Source organism: Strigops habroptila, chromosome 6 (genome assembly GCF_004027225.2).
Source record: "Strigops habroptila isolate Jane chromosome 6, bStrHab1.2.pri, whole genome shotgun sequence".
Taxonomy (NCBI): Eukaryota; Metazoa; Chordata; class Aves; order Psittaciformes; family Psittacidae; genus Strigops; species Strigops habroptila.
In genome coordinates this window covers 6205028-6222887 of record NC_044282.2, presented here as the reverse complement: position 1 = coordinate 6222887, position 17860 = coordinate 6205028, and the positions used below count along the sequence as shown (strand labels likewise).

General features: G+C 37.0%; 1 protein-coding gene across 1 annotated transcript in view; it reads left to right on the top strand.

Annotated features, from left to right (window-relative positions):
• The window catches only part of LAMA2 (laminin subunit alpha 2), a 369886-nt gene that overhangs the window by 149328 nt on the left and 202698 nt on the right, over positions 1-17860 (top strand). The window contains 4 exon segments of the mRNA XM_030489189.1: positions 52-151; positions 8578-8738; positions 12361-12501; positions 13877-14050. Coding sequence (XP_030345049.1) covers positions 52-151; positions 8578-8738; positions 12361-12501; positions 13877-14050 — 576 coding nt within the window.

The following is a 17860-nucleotide window of genomic DNA, read 5'->3' as shown; positions in this document are numbered from 1 at the left end:
TTCCAATTATTAAAGGAAAGATTTTGTTTTGTATTCTCTTTATTTTTATAGGTATTGCCAGATAGCCCAGATCCATGCCAGCCATGTTCCTGTGATCCAAATGGGTCTTTAAATGATACCTGCGTCAAAGATGAGAAACATGCAGAAGGAGGTAAGATGCCCAAAAGATAGTGATATTAAAGCTGAAATTCAGAAATGTCAAAGAAAAGCTGAATCATATTTGTGATATCTCTTACAGAAAAAAAAAATCCCATATTTTCTGAGGTTACTTTCGGATTCATGGCTTGCAAACTTGGGTACATTTGGAAGGGTATTCCATGTGGAATATATTAGAGAATTTTGACTTTAAAGAGCTTTCTTCTTTTATGGCAGAAATTAAAACTAGTACAACCATAATGTTTTAATCTCTCTTCCTCTATAAGCATATTTCCATTTGAAACCTAGAAAAAGTCTGCTGGAAAGGTGTCATATTTTGTTTAATCTGTATTATTAATGTAGGATTGCAAGCTGTTTACCATAGTCCTGTAAAAGCTATCTTCAAATAGAGAATAAGCTGGTTCCTTGTGCTCTGGAAACAATAGATTGCCATATTTTTCAGTTGTTTGTTATTTGTTTGGTTTTGGTTTTGTTTTGGGTTTTTTTGGTTTTTTTTGTGTTTGGTTTTTTTGTTGGCAGATATCTGAAAATACTGTAGGAAGATAAGTACAAAATGAGGTCAGTTCTTAAGAGATGTTGTAATTGGGCTAATTACAAACCTATTGACAAGATGTTGTAGCCATCTTTTTTGAAATAAAGATCAATGGAACATAAAAGCAGCATAGCAGAGGTAGCCCACAGGTGTAAAATCTAGTGTAATAGCCATGTACTGATTACATCAGTTCAATAAAATGATACACATTACTGTCACAGTGGTATATGTAGTGGGTTGACCTTGGCCAGCTGAAACGGCCCACCCAGCCAGTCTCTTGCTGCCCTGCTCAGCAGAACAGGGGGGATAATAAGATGAAGCAGCTCATGGATCGAAGTAAAGAGATTGCTTACCAGTTACTATCTTGGGCAAAACAGAATTGATTTAAGGATAATTAATTTAACTTGTTGCCAATTTAAATAGATTCAGATAGTGATAAACAAAGACAACAATTAAAATAACACCTCCCTGCTCCACTTCCCACCCCACCCCCCTTTTTTTTCCCCAGGCTTAACCTCACTCCTTCATTCCAAACTCGTCTGCCTCCTCCCACTTTCCACAAGCGGCACAGGGTGATGGAAAATGGGGGTTGTGGTCATAACAGTTGCTCTCTAACACTCCTTTCTCCTCTTACTTTTCCCCGTCTCCATCAGGGGTCCTTCCCATGGGCTGCTGCCCTTCAGCAAAAAAATCTGCTCAACCATGGGTTCTCCATGGGACTTAGTGCCTTCAGGAAATATCCACTTGTTCCTTCATGGGGTCCTCCATGCACTGCAGTGTGTCTGTGTGCTCCACCATGGTCTCCTCTAGGGGCTAGAGGGAAATCTCTGCTCCTGTGCCTGGAACACCTCCTCCCCCTTCTCCACTGACCTCCTCTGACCCATCTGGCTGAGGCGCTAAGCTGTGCCCTTCTCAGTTGGAAGCGGGCTGTGTCAGTCAAAGAGAAGCCCCATCCTCTCCTCCCAGAGGCTGCCCAAAGCTGGAAAAAAACCAAAGACTGTGTGGTGCCTGTACCAAACCTGTGGGTGAGAGTGTACAGGTTACAGATGACAGAGTTAATACAACAAAGAAACCTCTCACACTATGAAACAGGACAACTTTTATTCAATCGTTTGCCACTACTGACATTCAGTGCTTTTGTAAAATACTGAGTCTATGATTTTGATAAGCAAGAATGATTAATTCAAAGAAAATGAATGCCCCACTTGTGTTTTAAGCAGCTGCTTGGTCTCTTGGTTCCTGCCTGTTACTGCTGCAGTCTTTCTTTTCACATCTTCTGTGCTGGCCACTGGTGCTGGGTCATTCTGCAGCGACCAGGAAGCTGAAAGGCAATTAATAAGCTGTCAGCTCTTCTCTCATGGGAAGAGGGAAGCAAAGAGATATATTCCATCTTGCTTGGTTGTCAGTAATAGTGTGATTAGGAGCTCTCATAATGTCTTATTCTTGCCTCTCAGTATTGCACAGATCTAAACCATCTCACAGTTGCTTTCTAAATCTGCTTACATGTTCCGAATCTGAGTGGCACTGTGCTTTAACACCTTGCTTCCTGTATCTCATTCTGCCTTTTTAATCCTCTGATCTTCTTTCTGATAAATTCTTCTGTTGCCTCTTTTTCTGGACCTCTCTAGGAAGAGAATAAAGTTTGGACATCTACTTTCCTTTCTTGCTCTTTCTCTATTGTCTCTATCCATCTAATCTAAAGATCATTAACTGTGTTTTTCTAATAAATTGAGAAATGTGTCATGCTGCCATCTTGAAGATAACATATCCAAAATAAGATTAGTTCTGTTTTGCCTGCTTTTATTGGCAAGCAGCCAGTCCTGCTAATCTAGCCTCAGGCATTCAGACAAGTTTCATATCTTAGCAGTTCCTCCAGTCCCGATAACCAGACAGTTCTTTTGTTCTCTTCATGAAATTAAAACTCTCATCAATTTCTGTCTGGACTGTAACCAGATTCTCCCCATCTTCCTGAAACTTAACTCGTCAGGATGCAGCTGGTCAGAGGCCTGTTGCTTTTGAGCACATTAGAGTATTCTTAATCACTGTTGAATCTGCTGTTTGTAACACACGAAGTCTTTTTTTTTTTTTAATTTATTGCTCTTTAAACCCGTTAATGTCTCATCTTTCCAGCTTATTTGCTGTAGAGGCTATTCTGTGTATTTAAACTACTTCTCTTCCTATATGACAGGTCAACAATTGTTGTTTAAGTAACAGCCACCATATACGGAATTCCCTCCCCAACGTAGTCCATGCATTTGTTCCTGAAACCAGTTGTCTGTGTCCTGCCCAGTCCTGAGAGTCAAGTGAGAAGTGGACAGTTTGCGCTGTCTAGACAGCGGCCAGAGAATAGTTCTGATATTTGTCTTACTTGCCTATTTTAAGACCACAAGAACAAAACTAAGTCAGCTCTACACATAGCTAGGCTTTGTAGCCATTCTGCCTACAGTGGTCCTGTTCTTTGCTCCATGTTCTTTCTGTTTATTTATTTTACTTCTTGTTGTATTAAGGTTCCAAGACATTAGGAAAGCTGTTTACTTCTTGCATTATATTTCTTGATTACAGTGTTTGGACCAGCAGGCCAGATGTGTGAGTGTCGTCACTCTTATTCATTCTGTTGAATAAGACTGACAACTTATGCAACAGAAAAGACACAATTATGCTAGTTGAAAGAAAAAGCCTTTTTAATAGGTCTTTTAAGATTTTTGTGGCAATGAAAGAGGTTGTGTTAGTATTAAGAGCAGGTCTGGATATAATTTTTACCATAAAACTATCCTGAAAGCAGATCACTTTTTACTGGGGTTTTTTTTTTTTTTTCCCCATCAAATTTATATTCAGTACCTGGATAAAATTCTTTTTACTGTAGACTCTTCACCCTGGGCTGCAGCTGGGTTTGAAGCACTGGGGAGCCTTCGTAAAGGAAAGGCTGGAAAGCATGATCTGTCTGAAGGAATCTATCTGTTCATCTGTGAACCAGAATGAATCTGGTTCAGGGTATGCTGAAATAAATCTCAAAGTTTGATGGCTGGTTGTTTAAGGAAAAATTGTTTGCTTGGTGTAGTGTGGGAATATGCTTCTTAAATGTCTGGTAAGCAAATGAGTCGGGAAGAATAAAAACATTAAACTAAAATAGAAATATGATAATAAAGCAAACCACTGGAGATATAAAGTCACCGTGAACAGTTCTCAAGGAAAATAAAGCTGGAGGCTGTACATTCTCTGCATGCTTGAATACTGTAGGTAAGCAACAATTAAAATGGAAAATTGTAGCAAATACTGTAATAACTGTTACACTGATGATGTGCAATAAGAGGATTTAAATGACTGCATCCTATAGTTATCATCACGTTTCAGTAGATAAGAGAAGGACATGAAGGAATAACTTTACAATTGACCAGGTATTGTTTCAGGAGAAAAAGAAATATTTTTGTTTCAGGAGAAAAAGAAATATTTTTGTGTATTAAGCGTGTATAATTTCAATTTTGATCAGCCTAGTGTAACTTTGTCCTCACATGTTTCACTCAGCATTCTGAAGTGAACCATTATTATTCTAGTTTGTATAGTAAATTTGGGGGTTTGACTATTCAAGGATGCTTCTCGAATATTCTTTCATAGCAACGATATATATGTTCGTGAGTAATACAGAAAAGATAGAGCCAGAAACTTACAATAAATCATAGTATGTTTGCAAACTGTGGTATCGATAATATAAACTGATGGAAATATCTTTAGACAATCATTTTAAAACTGAACCTGTCCACTGACAATCCTAATAATAGGAAAACTTGACCATCTCTGATATTGTGATCACCTGCAACTGTCTGTACAGAAGGGAAGGCGAAACATTCAGAACTACTCTATACTCCAGTAATTAGGCTTTCTCAGTGAATCAGTACTGTTGTTTCAAGCAATTTTTAACAAATAGCTATTTTACTTGGCTTTTAAGCACCTGCAAGATCTGTGAGGTATGAAAATGGCAGGTTTGCGACTCAGTCTTCACTGTATGCTATCATGCAGTGAAGTTTTTCCCTGTTGCCTCCTTATGTACAATATAATCCCAATGACAGATGTGTATTTTTGCTGAAAAATTGTCTCAGACATTTTAGGATAAATAAGGTCCAAACATCTCACTCTTTATTCAGGCTTCATAGTATCTTGCTCAGCAAGCGGGGTCACTGACTTCCATGAGGTAATTTTTGGTATTTATGCACTGTTGAACAGGAGTGAAAATGGCAGAGGCCAGTCCTGGAACTACAGGTATTTTTAAGGGTCTGGTGCATGCTTTTACGTGCATTTATTTTTGTGCAATTTTGAAAGACTGGTAGGCTGAGAGAAAACTATCTGATAAAACTCGTATTTCAAGATGACTCATCCTCTAGGATGAACTTTCAAAGCCTCTGTATACTCAAAGATAGGACAGAAACTGATAGTATTCAGGTAGAAAGCAGGGAATAACAGCTTCAACAAATGAAGCCCTATTCAAACAAGGCCTATGAAGTAATAGACCAATAGCAAAAGAGGATGTGCTTCTGCTGAAATGTTAGTTCGTTGCAACAATAACAAAAGACAGACCTGAAACATCTGCCCTCAACTGAAATGTAATTAGGCTGTTGACATTATAAGCAATAGAGAAGCCTGGTCAAAAGATAACCAGTGGGACACTGACAGGAATTTACATACTGTATGGTACAATGAGAGCCTAGATCTTGCAAGTGCTGTAAATGAAAGAAGACATCAAGCCAAATATACAGACTAACCATATCAACGAGCGTTAAGAGCTGGAAGAATATATGACATTTAATTGTCTTTACATCTTCCTTCCTCTGCTGTGGAGTGTGAGGTCTTTAGATAGGTGGTAGGCTGAAAGTTATCCACGATTGTGTACACTGTGTAAGAAAGGGGATTGCTGGGCTGGTGGAGTTTCCAATCCTGGTCTCTCTTCCTTAACTGCAGAGAAAGGAAAGAGCAGAAGAAGAGAAGATTCTTGATGAAGAACTAAAAAAATGGACTGACTGGGCAATGGAGAAGACAATATAGATTTGGAAGTTATTCCATACTGAGACAGTTAAATGAATTTGAGTTTGCTGAGGCTTAACCCTTGAAACATAAAAATGGTCTTGAAACCTTCAAATAAGACTGGTTCACTTCTAAAGAGTTCGACTTGCTTGTATCTGTTACTGCTGAACCCTGGTGTGCAGCAGGGTATGTGCATCTGGAAGGAACAGAAGTTTCTTTCTAGGTTGTCCAACTAGGATGCATTGATCCAGATTACAAAAGAGCCTGAGTCCTGCTGTGTTTTGAGCCCTCACCAATGGCTAGGTGAAGGGACGGTAACTCAGAAGTTTGAGAACCAGCTGGACCACAGCATCAAAACCCATGGAGCATATGGTTTCATGATAGTAAGGAACACAGAAATTTCATGCAGTGAGAGTCTGTATGTAATTAAGACAGATCAAGAAAGTGGCAGTGAATATGATCTGCTACAGGAGATCAAAGAGGCTGCAAGGCTAGAGAAGACAGATTCAGTTACATCTCTGTATAGATTAACAGATAATATCATTTAAAACTCCTGTAGGTGACGGCTGCTTCAAACAGCTAGTTAGAGAAACCATAAAAAGTGAAGCACCTTTGGAATTATGCATGAGGAACTGGTTTAAAACTCTCTCTCCTCTTGAAGGGCAGTCAAATTCAGCATTCTTACAGGAATGAGAAGGCCTCACTAAAAACACCTTAATCAAAACAAAAAAACCTTTAAAAATAAAAATCCAAGATTGCTAATAGCAAACATAGGGTTTATAGACTACGTATTAGACATTCAGAGAAGGTTAGTTCCTCTAGCTCAAAATGATTCAAGCAATACAGTTAAACTAGCAAAAAATAATCTACCTAAACAATAAAAAAGAACCTCCCTGAAAAGCAGAAATTGTATCTAATAGAAAAGGACATAAATGGCGACAGATTCTGGGAAGTCATGTTTTTAGTAACACATACATAAATTTAAGGAGTAACTTGCTAAGTGCTTAGATGTTGCTAAGAAGTACTTCAGATAAATCAGAATCAAAAAGACTCCAAGAGATTCAAATTCAGTAGGAGTTAAATATGGTTATGGTGTAATCAAGTTATAACCAGACATCTCAAGAAAGAAAAGGACACAGTAGAAAAGCTAGATTAATTCTTTGTATCGGTATCAGTATCAGAATAGGAGACCTTAGGGAATTTCCCACTTGGAAGTCTATTCATGGGGACCATTCAGAAGAACTGTCTCAAACAGAAGTGTCAGGCTTAGAGCAAGGTGATAAATGAAGAATAAAAATTCATCAGGCATACATCGTATTTATCCATGGCTTCTGAATGTAGTTGAAAATTGAGTTGCTTGAAGTATTAAATAAAATTTATAATACTTTTAAAAACTGACATAAATATTACATAAATAAAAGCTGTTTATCCAATTTTTCAAAGTAAGGCAGAGGGTTCCAGGAAACTAAAATCAAAAGGTCTGCCTCCTGTACCAGCAAATTAGTAGAACTACAGTAAATGATCTATACTATTTCTGAACTGTGGCAAAAATAGGTAAAACTGAAGATCAGGTTTTTTGTAGCAGACAGTCTGACTTCTGAATCTGTTTGAAGGATTCAATGAACATGTAAACAAAGGCTCATTTGATTAATATTGTATTTTGATTTTCAAAAAATTTGACAAGATTCTTCACCAAAGACCATGAAGGAAGGTGTAATAGAATAAGGAGGAAAGGCTTTTCACTGCTTAGTACTTGGTTAAAAGAATAAATGGACCATTTTCACAGTGATGATCAATATGAACTGTTGAAAATATTCATACTTAACCTGGAAAGGGGATGAGTAGGAAGGTGACAAAGTTAGCAAGTACAAAATCTTTCAGCATAGAAAAAATGAAAGAACTGCAAAATGTTCAGAAAAATCTCAAGATAGCCAGTGGCAGGGTAGTAAAACAACTGATGAATTTCTTTAGCAATTAAAGTAGAACACAGAGAAAAGTAGTTCTACTTGTACATTCATTGCAGCCATTTCTGAATTAGGCACTACCAGTTGTGAAACAGCTCTTAGAATTACCTTGGACTGTGCCCTGGATGTATCAGCTCAGTGCTGGCTCAGCAGTAGTCAAAAAGGTCAATAGAGCCTAAAGAAATATTACCGGTGTTTAAAAAACAAAACTGAAAAAATCGTCAAAGCATTTATAGGTCCACAGTAAGCACTCCCTTCTCAAATAATTTAGTAGAACTGGAAACAATGAAGAGGACGACAGATTTTCAGCCATAGAAAGCAGTTTCTGTGTAAGAGCTATTAAATAGGCTTGGGAGGTTTTGGCATATGAAATAAAAATGTCGTACGGGATATGACAGATGTATATTGAAATCTCAGATGACATGGAGGAACTGAGTAGGGAATAGGTACTTGCTGTGCCCTATGATATGAGAACTAGAGGGCAATAAAAACATGCTTAACACAGTGCTTTCTTTCACGCTGCATGTGGCTAATTGTGGAACTTACTGCTAGAGAGCTTTATGGATTCTGAAAGTAAAAGTATGTTTAAAGGCAATTAGGTGAACTAGAGGAAGAGTTTATCAGGGACTGTTAGATGCAAGGAAATAGGGATACATTTCAGTTTAGATCTCTAATATATGTATTTCTGGAAGCTCAGAATTCAGATTACTATATGCTTGCTCTATTCTTACATGCTTTATTCTAGCCTTTCTCAGGCAGGATACTAAGTTAAATAGGCATGTGGTCTGACCCACAGTAAGTTCCATTATGTTACGTCTACCAAAGGTGTTGCTTTGAGCACTCTAAAACACATCTGATAGTAGTAGTAATGATGAATCAAACATGTCTCATGTTTTCTCCTTCTTCCCATAGATATGTTGCCTGGTTTCTGTCACTGCAAGAATGGCTATGCAGGAGAGAGCTGCAATAGATGTGCCTTGGGTTATATGGGATATCCTGTATGCCTGCCCTGCAACTGCTCACTGCAAGGCAGTGCAAATGCCGACCCTTGCATAGGTCCCTGCATCTGCAAGGTATGGATGTCAAATTCTTCCGAGCTGTAGGAAGATACTAATGATATTGAAAGCTATCATACAATAGTGTTCCACTGTCCTCCCTAGATGTTTTAATATGTATAGAACATAGAACATAGAACACTTGTTCTTGGTCCTGTAAAGTCTTATATTGTCTTGTGTCATCCCAGAACTCACTTTAATTAACGTAGGTACCTAGGAGACTGCTGCTGGCAGAAAGTCCTTAGAAATCAGTAATGAAGGGATACTTAAGAAGCCTGTGAGTTATTTGCTTCAAACTCCCATCCTCATCTACTCAGAAACTCTATGTTTAAAGTATTGTGATCTCTAAAACTAAATTGTAATGTGACTTCAAAAAGAAAATGTGGTGAATTGATGATGTATTAAAACAAAAAAGAAAGCTGCCTGTTAGGAGTTGTCATTAGGGATATAATCCTCTTTTCTTGCTAAGTTCCAAACTGAGAGCATTCTTTCCTGATTTGGGATGTTGTTTAGAAATCTCTAACATAAAAAAAATAAAATTAAAAAATCCATCCTTTCTGTAGGATGAATTTCTTAATTTCTAGGAAGAAAATTTAAGAGTTATATTCTCCACCAAATTATATATTGATATTATATTGGAATAAAAAACTTTTAAAAGGACATGCATCCACCTCTTAAAAAATACCTAGTTACTAGAAATGCTTTAGAAACAGTGGTGCCATGGTTTAGTAAGTGACCGTGAATATGCCCAAAGGACAACTTGCTGTATTGTGGGTCAGTTTTGCTGTGTTGTACTTGTGGGAGTTTCCTTCCAGCATTTAATTGACAAAATTAGTCACAAATATGAATTTAAAAAGACTTACATTACATCCTCAAGTACAAGAATGTACAAAAAATACTTCAATCTATCAGCACATGCTGCATGCACACATAAAGCTCTAGTGTGACAGCTGAATAGTGCTGAAATCTACTCAGAGGATTAACCTTATCCTCACTTTATGTAACAGTCACATGCTCTTGTCAGAAATAAAATCTATCCATATCACAGTTCAAATTCCTGAGCTATCAAATCTAGAAGATCAGAAAAGGGGCACTTTTGCCATAATTTGACTTCAAAAGGAGCTTTGATGAACGTGTTATGTATATACAAAAATATATGTAATTATAAGTAAATATAAAAATCTAAATATAAATAGAAAATAACTACTGCTTCATTATTCCTATTATTATGACATTATTTGTATAATGCCAAATTGACCTGTTAGCACAATCAGACCAAAATGAACAAACATGGAATTGAGATAATTGTTGCTATTCCAGAGAGTTCTCGCTATATACACTTTATGTCTTTTCTGCTACCCTAATTCCTTTTTAGGTGCTTGTGGGAGAAAAACGATACCATTTTCCAATAGCTGAGACACATACATACACATTTATTTTCACTAGCTATTTTCAAATTCAGATCAAAGCAGATTATGGTCAAAGGGACACTGAAATCATCAGATTAGTTATGCTCCATATGAAGAATAAAGTTGGATGTCTGGTTAATAACAGGTCTTAGAAAAAATGCTTCCCTTCTTTTAATCACATCTTTCAATTACATATGATGAGCTCTAAATTTACTAAAGCTAGTTTTCTTGTAAAGGAAATTGACTGCTGAAAAGCAGTTCTAACTGTAAGCAGCAAACTGCAACAAAGCGAGCATTAGATTGTTATCTTTACCCCATTACCCAGAGTAAACTAAACTACAGAAAGGTGAAGAACAAGTGTAAGTTTTTTCCCCACTAATTATCTCAGAGAGCTTTCTGAAAGTATATTGTCAAAGTCTCATCTTTACATAATTTAAAACTGGACTGAACACAGTATTCAGAAATAAATGAGGCTGTAGAAACATGGCTTCATTGGCTGAAGGATAGGCTGGATCTCCTTTCCAACTTAAAGTTATTCACTGAATTTGCTGCCTACTCAACAGAATTATACAGTTTTTACTCACTGACGACATACTTGTGATTGCAGAGTAGGGCAACTTTTCATTTAAATACATGCTTTTGCTTTGCAGCTTTCTTTTTTTTACTTCCCCCTTCCCTCACCGCACACAATAAGCACAACAGCAAGGTCTGAAACTTTTATGACCGTAATACCACACTTTTGTGACCAGTGTACATAATTCTGGGTTTTAAAATTGTGCATGAGAGCATTTATGTGCCTGTGAGTTGCCAAATGTTACCCACATTATTTTTCATATAATGCATGAGTAGATGGGTTGTTTCAGCATATCTGTGGTAATGATATGCATTGATTAATCCTGAGATTGCTGGTGAAAATGTAGAAATACCATTCTTGAAATTAATGAGATGTTGAAGTTAAAAGAAATTGACTGATAGACTTGAGTTGTATTAAAGAGAGTTTTGGTTTGTTGAGCAGAGTCTACATGATGTTGTTGAAGGCGAGCATAAATACAGCACAGCAATAGAGACAGAAAAGATATTTCGCTATGCTCGTTACTTTATAATCAGTGGTGAAAACCTATTTATATTTTCATTTCCTTCTTTATCTGTCCTTACCTCTCCCCCTCACTATTCTCTCTTGATCTATGTGTGCTATCCTTTCTCCTCATACCTTCACATGTTTTGCCCTGCTTTTTCCATCTTTGCTAGATCTTAACCAGGAGGCTACCAAATGGCTTTTGGTGAACTTACTTCAGAGCTGCATATTTCAAGCAATCATAGACTACACAGCGTGGGCAGGCTTTTTATAATGTCTTGTCTGTTGACATGCAGCCAACAATTTGGTCCTGTGTACATGCCATAAAGCACTGTCTCCAGGATTAAAGAGACTGTATATAACACTTTCGAAAGAGAAAGAATTTTCTGGGCTATCTTGGGGGAAAACACTGAATTACTAAACCAGTACCATAGCATGAGCCTTTTGCAACATGCTTTTGTAGAAAAGCTAGCTATTCTTTGCATATAAGACAAACTGATATATTGTGTAAGGTAGTAGGACTTAATGCACAACCTAAGCTTTCTCTGAAAAGTGTAATTACCAAACACTAAGTTTAAACTTCTTCGTGTACATTCATTGCCTGGATTTCTTCAGGGGAAGAGTTTGCAGACCTGGCTGCATGGCTGGCAAACACATGTAGTTATGGAAAGAAGAAATGCAGCATTTTTAACACTTGGATTTAGTCTAAATTCAGCTATTAATGATAGACCACTGAAAAACTTCAATACTGAATGATTAGTACAACTACTACTACGTACCTGTAGTTTACATCAATTGGTCTTGCCAGATTTTATCAGATATACCTACAAACTGTAGGTTTTGAGGTTGTAACATTGTGCCCCATGCTTCCTTCCTCTCTGAGACTTTTAAGTGTGAAGGAGATAAATTAGATTACTCCCTAAAATTAAGTATGTCCATTTGTGTAGAGGAAAGACTAAGAATCTTATAATGTTCAAATCCTGTGTCCTGTTATTTACATACAGCCACAGTAACTTTTATTGTGTGGAGGATTTACTCCTAATATTCACAAATAAGAATAGTCTTTCCTATAAATGTCTTTATAATCCTGCATTTGTACTCTCCTGCAAAGTGTAAAGCTGGTGATCTCAAGTAATATTGTAATCTGCATTTTCAGGAACATGTTGAAGGAGAAAACTGTGATCGTTGCAAACCAGGTTTCTTCAATCTGCAGCAAAATAATCCCAAAGGCTGTGAGGAGTGTTTCTGCTCTGGGAAAACAAACATCTGCACACACTCTCACCTCACCTATGGAAGTGTAAGAAAAATCATACGCTATCAGTACATGTCACTGAGTTTATGTTTTTGTGTTCAATTTTTGTGACAATTCACTGTCCATTGTCACAGAGTTCATCTTATTATAAAATCGTGCATGTTCTTTTGTGCCCCATATATTTTTAATTTATTCAGATGAAAATGTTTATAACCTTTGTTTCTCCTAATTGTGAGAAAGTTCTGAAAAAGTGCAGTTAAATCCATAAAAAGTGCAAAAGAAGCAGTAAAAATCAAGCCATCTGCATAAACAGAGTCCTGGATTGTGCTTACATAATCAGTCCTGAGTTAAATGCAACACGTCTATAGGACAACCTCTTTTCCAGGTAATTATTAAATTTCTAGACCTGAAATAATTAAGGATTTTTAAACATTAAATGTACAACATACACCTTATGTAAGAAAAAGGGATGCCTTGCAGGAGGCATTTTGAGTGAATTTCTTTTGCATACTGCATTCCCAGGGAAGGATGTCAAAGGGAGATGAACCTACTGTTCTTATTTGTCTTGTAGAAAAAAAATATCTTTAGCCTGCAGATATACTCTAAATTAGTTCACAAAACTCAGACACTGAATCCGCTGTAATGGGTGTATACTACGTATTCTCATCTGTAGAGAGAGTTTGGGAAATGTATTCCAGGTCTATTAGCTCCTGGTTTTGGCTGTATTGGTATGCTGGAAGTCTGCAAGTAAAATCGTATATGGCTAGTGTGCTCATTTACATGCCAGCATCTGGAAAATCTTTCATCCCACGGCTGAACTAATTTATTGTTCTGCTTGTATCCAGGCGCCAGAGGCTTTGTATGAACAGTGTGCTCTTCTCTAGTGATTCATTTATGATGGGATTTCAGAAATTCAAGTTCTGTTGCTTTCCAGCTTTGCTGTGGCTTTCTGAAATGTGTATTTAAATTTTTAAGTTGTAAGGTTTAGAACTAAGAATTATTGTAAATTATGCTGTCTACAGCAATCAGAAATTGTATATCCATTTATCAGCTCACTTTCTATACCCTCTGTGACTGATATTATTTATTGAAAACTGATATAGTATTTGGAGATATTCTTATGCATATGTTTATACAATAGAATTTCCTCCTCGTTCTGGACCATATGAAGCAGAAAATGCAAATACTTGCAGTTAATTCAAACTACTCAGCATTTAGAACTCCCAGACACGTATAAGAGGAGAAATTTTTGCTGTTGTTACTTTGTTGTTTCCTTTGTTCCTAAAATGATTTAATCATATAATCAGTTTTTTAAAAATGGAAGAATAAGAGGCTCTAACTATTGAAATGACTGATGTCATGACTGGTGTCCTGGTTCTCACTGTGATGTGTTTTATTTTGCCTTGTTTTTCTGTTATAGATAGAAGACATGAATGGCTGGTATCTGACTGACTTACCAGGTCTCATCAGAGTTACCCCCAAGCAAAAGAGATTTGATGGACATCAGCAGTATAGCATCAGCAACGTGGCTGCACGAAAAGTACTACCACAGACTTATTATTGGAGTGCACCTAGTTCTTATTTGGGCAACAAAGTAAGTGCAGATGGTACTTGCCTAAATGCTAATTTGATTTCTTGAGAAAAGAAGTAAGGCTTTGAAGCAGGGTGGAACTGAGGGAAGATTAGATTGGATAGCTATTTGACCAGCAAAATTGCAAGCAGAAAGGAATCAGGCTTATGGAGCATCCCTGTGAGGCAAAATGTTAAGCAGAGAAAATTAACTAAGAGTCTTTGACCTTGAGTGTTCTTTGGGCTTCTCCTGTCAAGTATCAGAGAAGTCTACACAGTTCGCAGCATTATTTTTTGAATGAATTAGCCGGTGTGTCATTCAGCTTGTCCTGTTCTCTACCCACCTTGTCCTCAGTTTTGAAAAACAGTTCCTTGTCAGCTTTTCAGAGATATGTGTGTCAGATGTTGTGGGGGTGTGTTACAAAACTTTAATGTTTGGCAAGAAACTTGTGTGTGGGGAGCTCCTTGCCCTAGAACTCAGAAAATTGCTGTTGTGAGCCCTGTGCCAGTGCTAATCCAAGTCTACATGTGTCCATGCATGTACACACATATTCATGCCCTGCAGGTTAATTCCAAATATTTGCTTTCTAAAGTCTTGGATGCTTTAGTCGTCCAACTGTCAGGCTTCTCACCATTAGACCTTCTGCTAACATACAGGATACCTTCATGAAAGTCTTATTTTTTTCCAGAAAGTAGAATCAAGGACTGAATGAGTTCTAAGTGTGAAGAAAGCTAAACAACCTTCCATTTACCGTAACCCCAAATCTGCTAAAACTTACCAGAAATGTTAACACTAATGCACTTGAGCACATTTTCCTCTGTAGTCTCTTCAGGCTAGTCAACCTCTTATTTTTTTTCTTCCTGTTGGCTGAAAATCAACATGACAGAAGGTAAGTGAGCATGTTGAAACTAAATAGCATCATTCCAAAGAATTGGGCATCCTGTTCATGGCCGTAAATTGTCAGGCTCATTCAGTGGGCAAGGGAGAGTTTCTTTTGTAATCTTCCATGTCTGGTGAACTTACCATGAGATATGAACTGATACTTTTCCAGGCAGAATTTCTTCCTGCTTCTGTTCACTGAGCAAAATAATGGTAAGAATGTGCACAAATTATTTGAACATGGAAGATATTTTTTCAGTATAATTTGGAGGCCCTTTGTGGTTACTGTCAGATATCTCTATATGGATGAAGCAATTTGCCTTAATAACTGAACCATATAAATTTTTGATACTACAATAATAGTGAAAGCACTCACAAATTACCACTGTACATCTTAACTGTCACGTTGCATTATGTAAACTATAGTCATAATGACATGCTTAGGCCATATGATTTATGCTATGGAAAGGGAAATAGAAATAGGATATTGAGAGTCCTTATTTGTAAACTCAATAAAACATTTCTCTAAATAGCTGAAAATTGATAAAACCAAATAGCTGAAACTACATAAAAACATCCTTTCTTGAGAGTGATTGCTAGCTGGGTTAGAGTAGAATAATTGATATCTCAGAGCAGGCAAGCTTCTTTAACAATTTTTGTCTTAGGAAATGTAGAGAACAATTTAGGAATCTTATATCAAGATGTACACCTCTATTGCAATTTATAAACCTTGTGTCACAGAAAACTGCTTTTCCTTTTTACTGTTAAAATTATTGCTCTTAAATTGAATAACAAAAAGTAGTAACCATCGTGCATTTCCTTGTTTTCAAATACAGCTCAAAAGGCTTATTTAAAATAATTCTTTTAATATAAAGTTGGCATGTTGTGCATATGCCTCAACAATGTTGATTGCAATATGTGTGCCATCTACTTGTTTTACATCCATCTCCAAATGTTCTTTTGGATGAGAAAAGCGTAAATAGGATGCTGTGAGTGTGCAGCCTTCAGCTTTTTCTTTTTTGCCTAAATCTGGGTAAGCACTAGCCTATGTGATACTGGTCTCTGACTGTGTCCTTACAGACACATTATACCTAACAAGGGGCTATAGATGGTAGAGGATTCTTGTTTGTCAGAGTGAGATGTGAACATGGGCAAATTACTTTAACATCACCACCTCCTTTTAGGCTTATAAATGTATATGCTGCTACCAAAACTTTAACTTTGTTGTACAAACTCAGAAAATTTTTTCAAAATCCAGATATTTCACCTGTTTGACTATATAATATGCATTTGAAGTGAAAAATTGAGCACTGTTTTTGATATAGAATACATTTGGGAGTAATCTGAAAGAATTTAATTTCTAGAAATAAAATATCTAGTGGATAATTTGGAAGAACAGATCTAAAATGGCTAGTATTAAGATTTTAGTAGGTATCATAAAACAGTTTATCTTCCTGCCTGCCTGCCTTATCATAGCCTACTGAACTAAGGATTGCAGCAATCATGAGGACTTGTGGTCTGCTAGAGTTTCTAATTACTGAAAAATTGTCGGATTCTATCAACTCTGATTACATTTCAGGTGTTTGAAAACTGCATTTGGTTTTTGTTAACAGTTTCTTAAATTGTTTTGACAATGGGTCTGTAAGTTTATTTTAAACTTGAGTCCATACTAAAATATTTTATGAACTTGTCTGAAAGTGTTATGAGTTACATTCTGGTAATGTTTGATTAGAGCACTGAAAGGAAAGTATAAAATTACTTAAAAATTAGATATCAAACTCAGCAGGGTGATGTGGAACACTTCCTTCTTTAAAGTCAGTGTGAGAGGGTTAGGTGTCCGCGGTGTTACAGAAGCTGGAATTATGTATATACTCCACCTCTTTTCCTTTGACACCTCAGCAAAAAGCAATTTGATAATTTGTATTCTGAATAGAAGCTATTAGCCAAAAGAAAACATGATGTGGAGCACATCTAAAGATAAGCCTTTCTCCCCCATCACACACATACATGAGGGGCAACTGAGGCTCTTGAGATTCCATGAGGAAACATCCATCTTTGGTTACAGAAAGTCTCTCTGCTGCTGCAGTGTTTTTGTTCCTTTCCCTGCTAAGGGCCAGCTTTAACCATGAAAGTGGAGATACATCCTGAATCTTTCAGATGGTTAGGGCACTCGCCTTGGTTGGTATTCACAGGTTAGTTCAGCCTTTAGGTGGAGGCCATCGTAGAATCCAGGTCTCTGAACACTGTTAGGTCTCGACACCCAGCAGTCATACAGAAAATAGATAATACATTTGCTCTAACCCTTCTGTCTGGGTTTTGAGCAGATATTAGTGCTGCCGTTACTCAGACTGCAAACAACATCATAGAAGCCCTAAAACCCCTCAGCTCAGAAACACTCTTTGCTTACTGACAGATTTTGCTCAGACCGAGAAGTTTCTTCCACCAAATATTTTACAGGAGTCATTTGAACTATTTGTACACCATGATCCCATTCAGTGTAAGTAAAGTTAATGTGTCTTGGTCCTTCATGCAGAGTACGTTGAAAATTAAAGCAAAAGATGCCTGGATAAAAGGGTTTGTTATCTCTTGGAAACATTCTAGCACATGATGTTTGTCAACTCCGTAGGCTTAAGCGGCCATATGGCGGATACATTGTTCTTTCTCTGACCTCTACTTAAAACAAAGACAATAGCTGAAAGTTTTGTGCAGAGTCTGTGCATACAGAACAGGAAGGGAACTTGTCTGACTTAACACTGTCACTTCATTTTTTTTGCCTGTTCTTTTATAATTAGCTGTGTAAACTATTTGCTGACTTATAGAGGTCAATGTTTCTTTGACTCCAGAGATGAAGACACTGTAATAAGCCTGTAGTCAATATGTACAAACTTTAAAAATCTATCAGCCCTTTAAAAGTACTCTACTGTGGAAAGCTAAAGATTGGAATAGAGTGAGCCG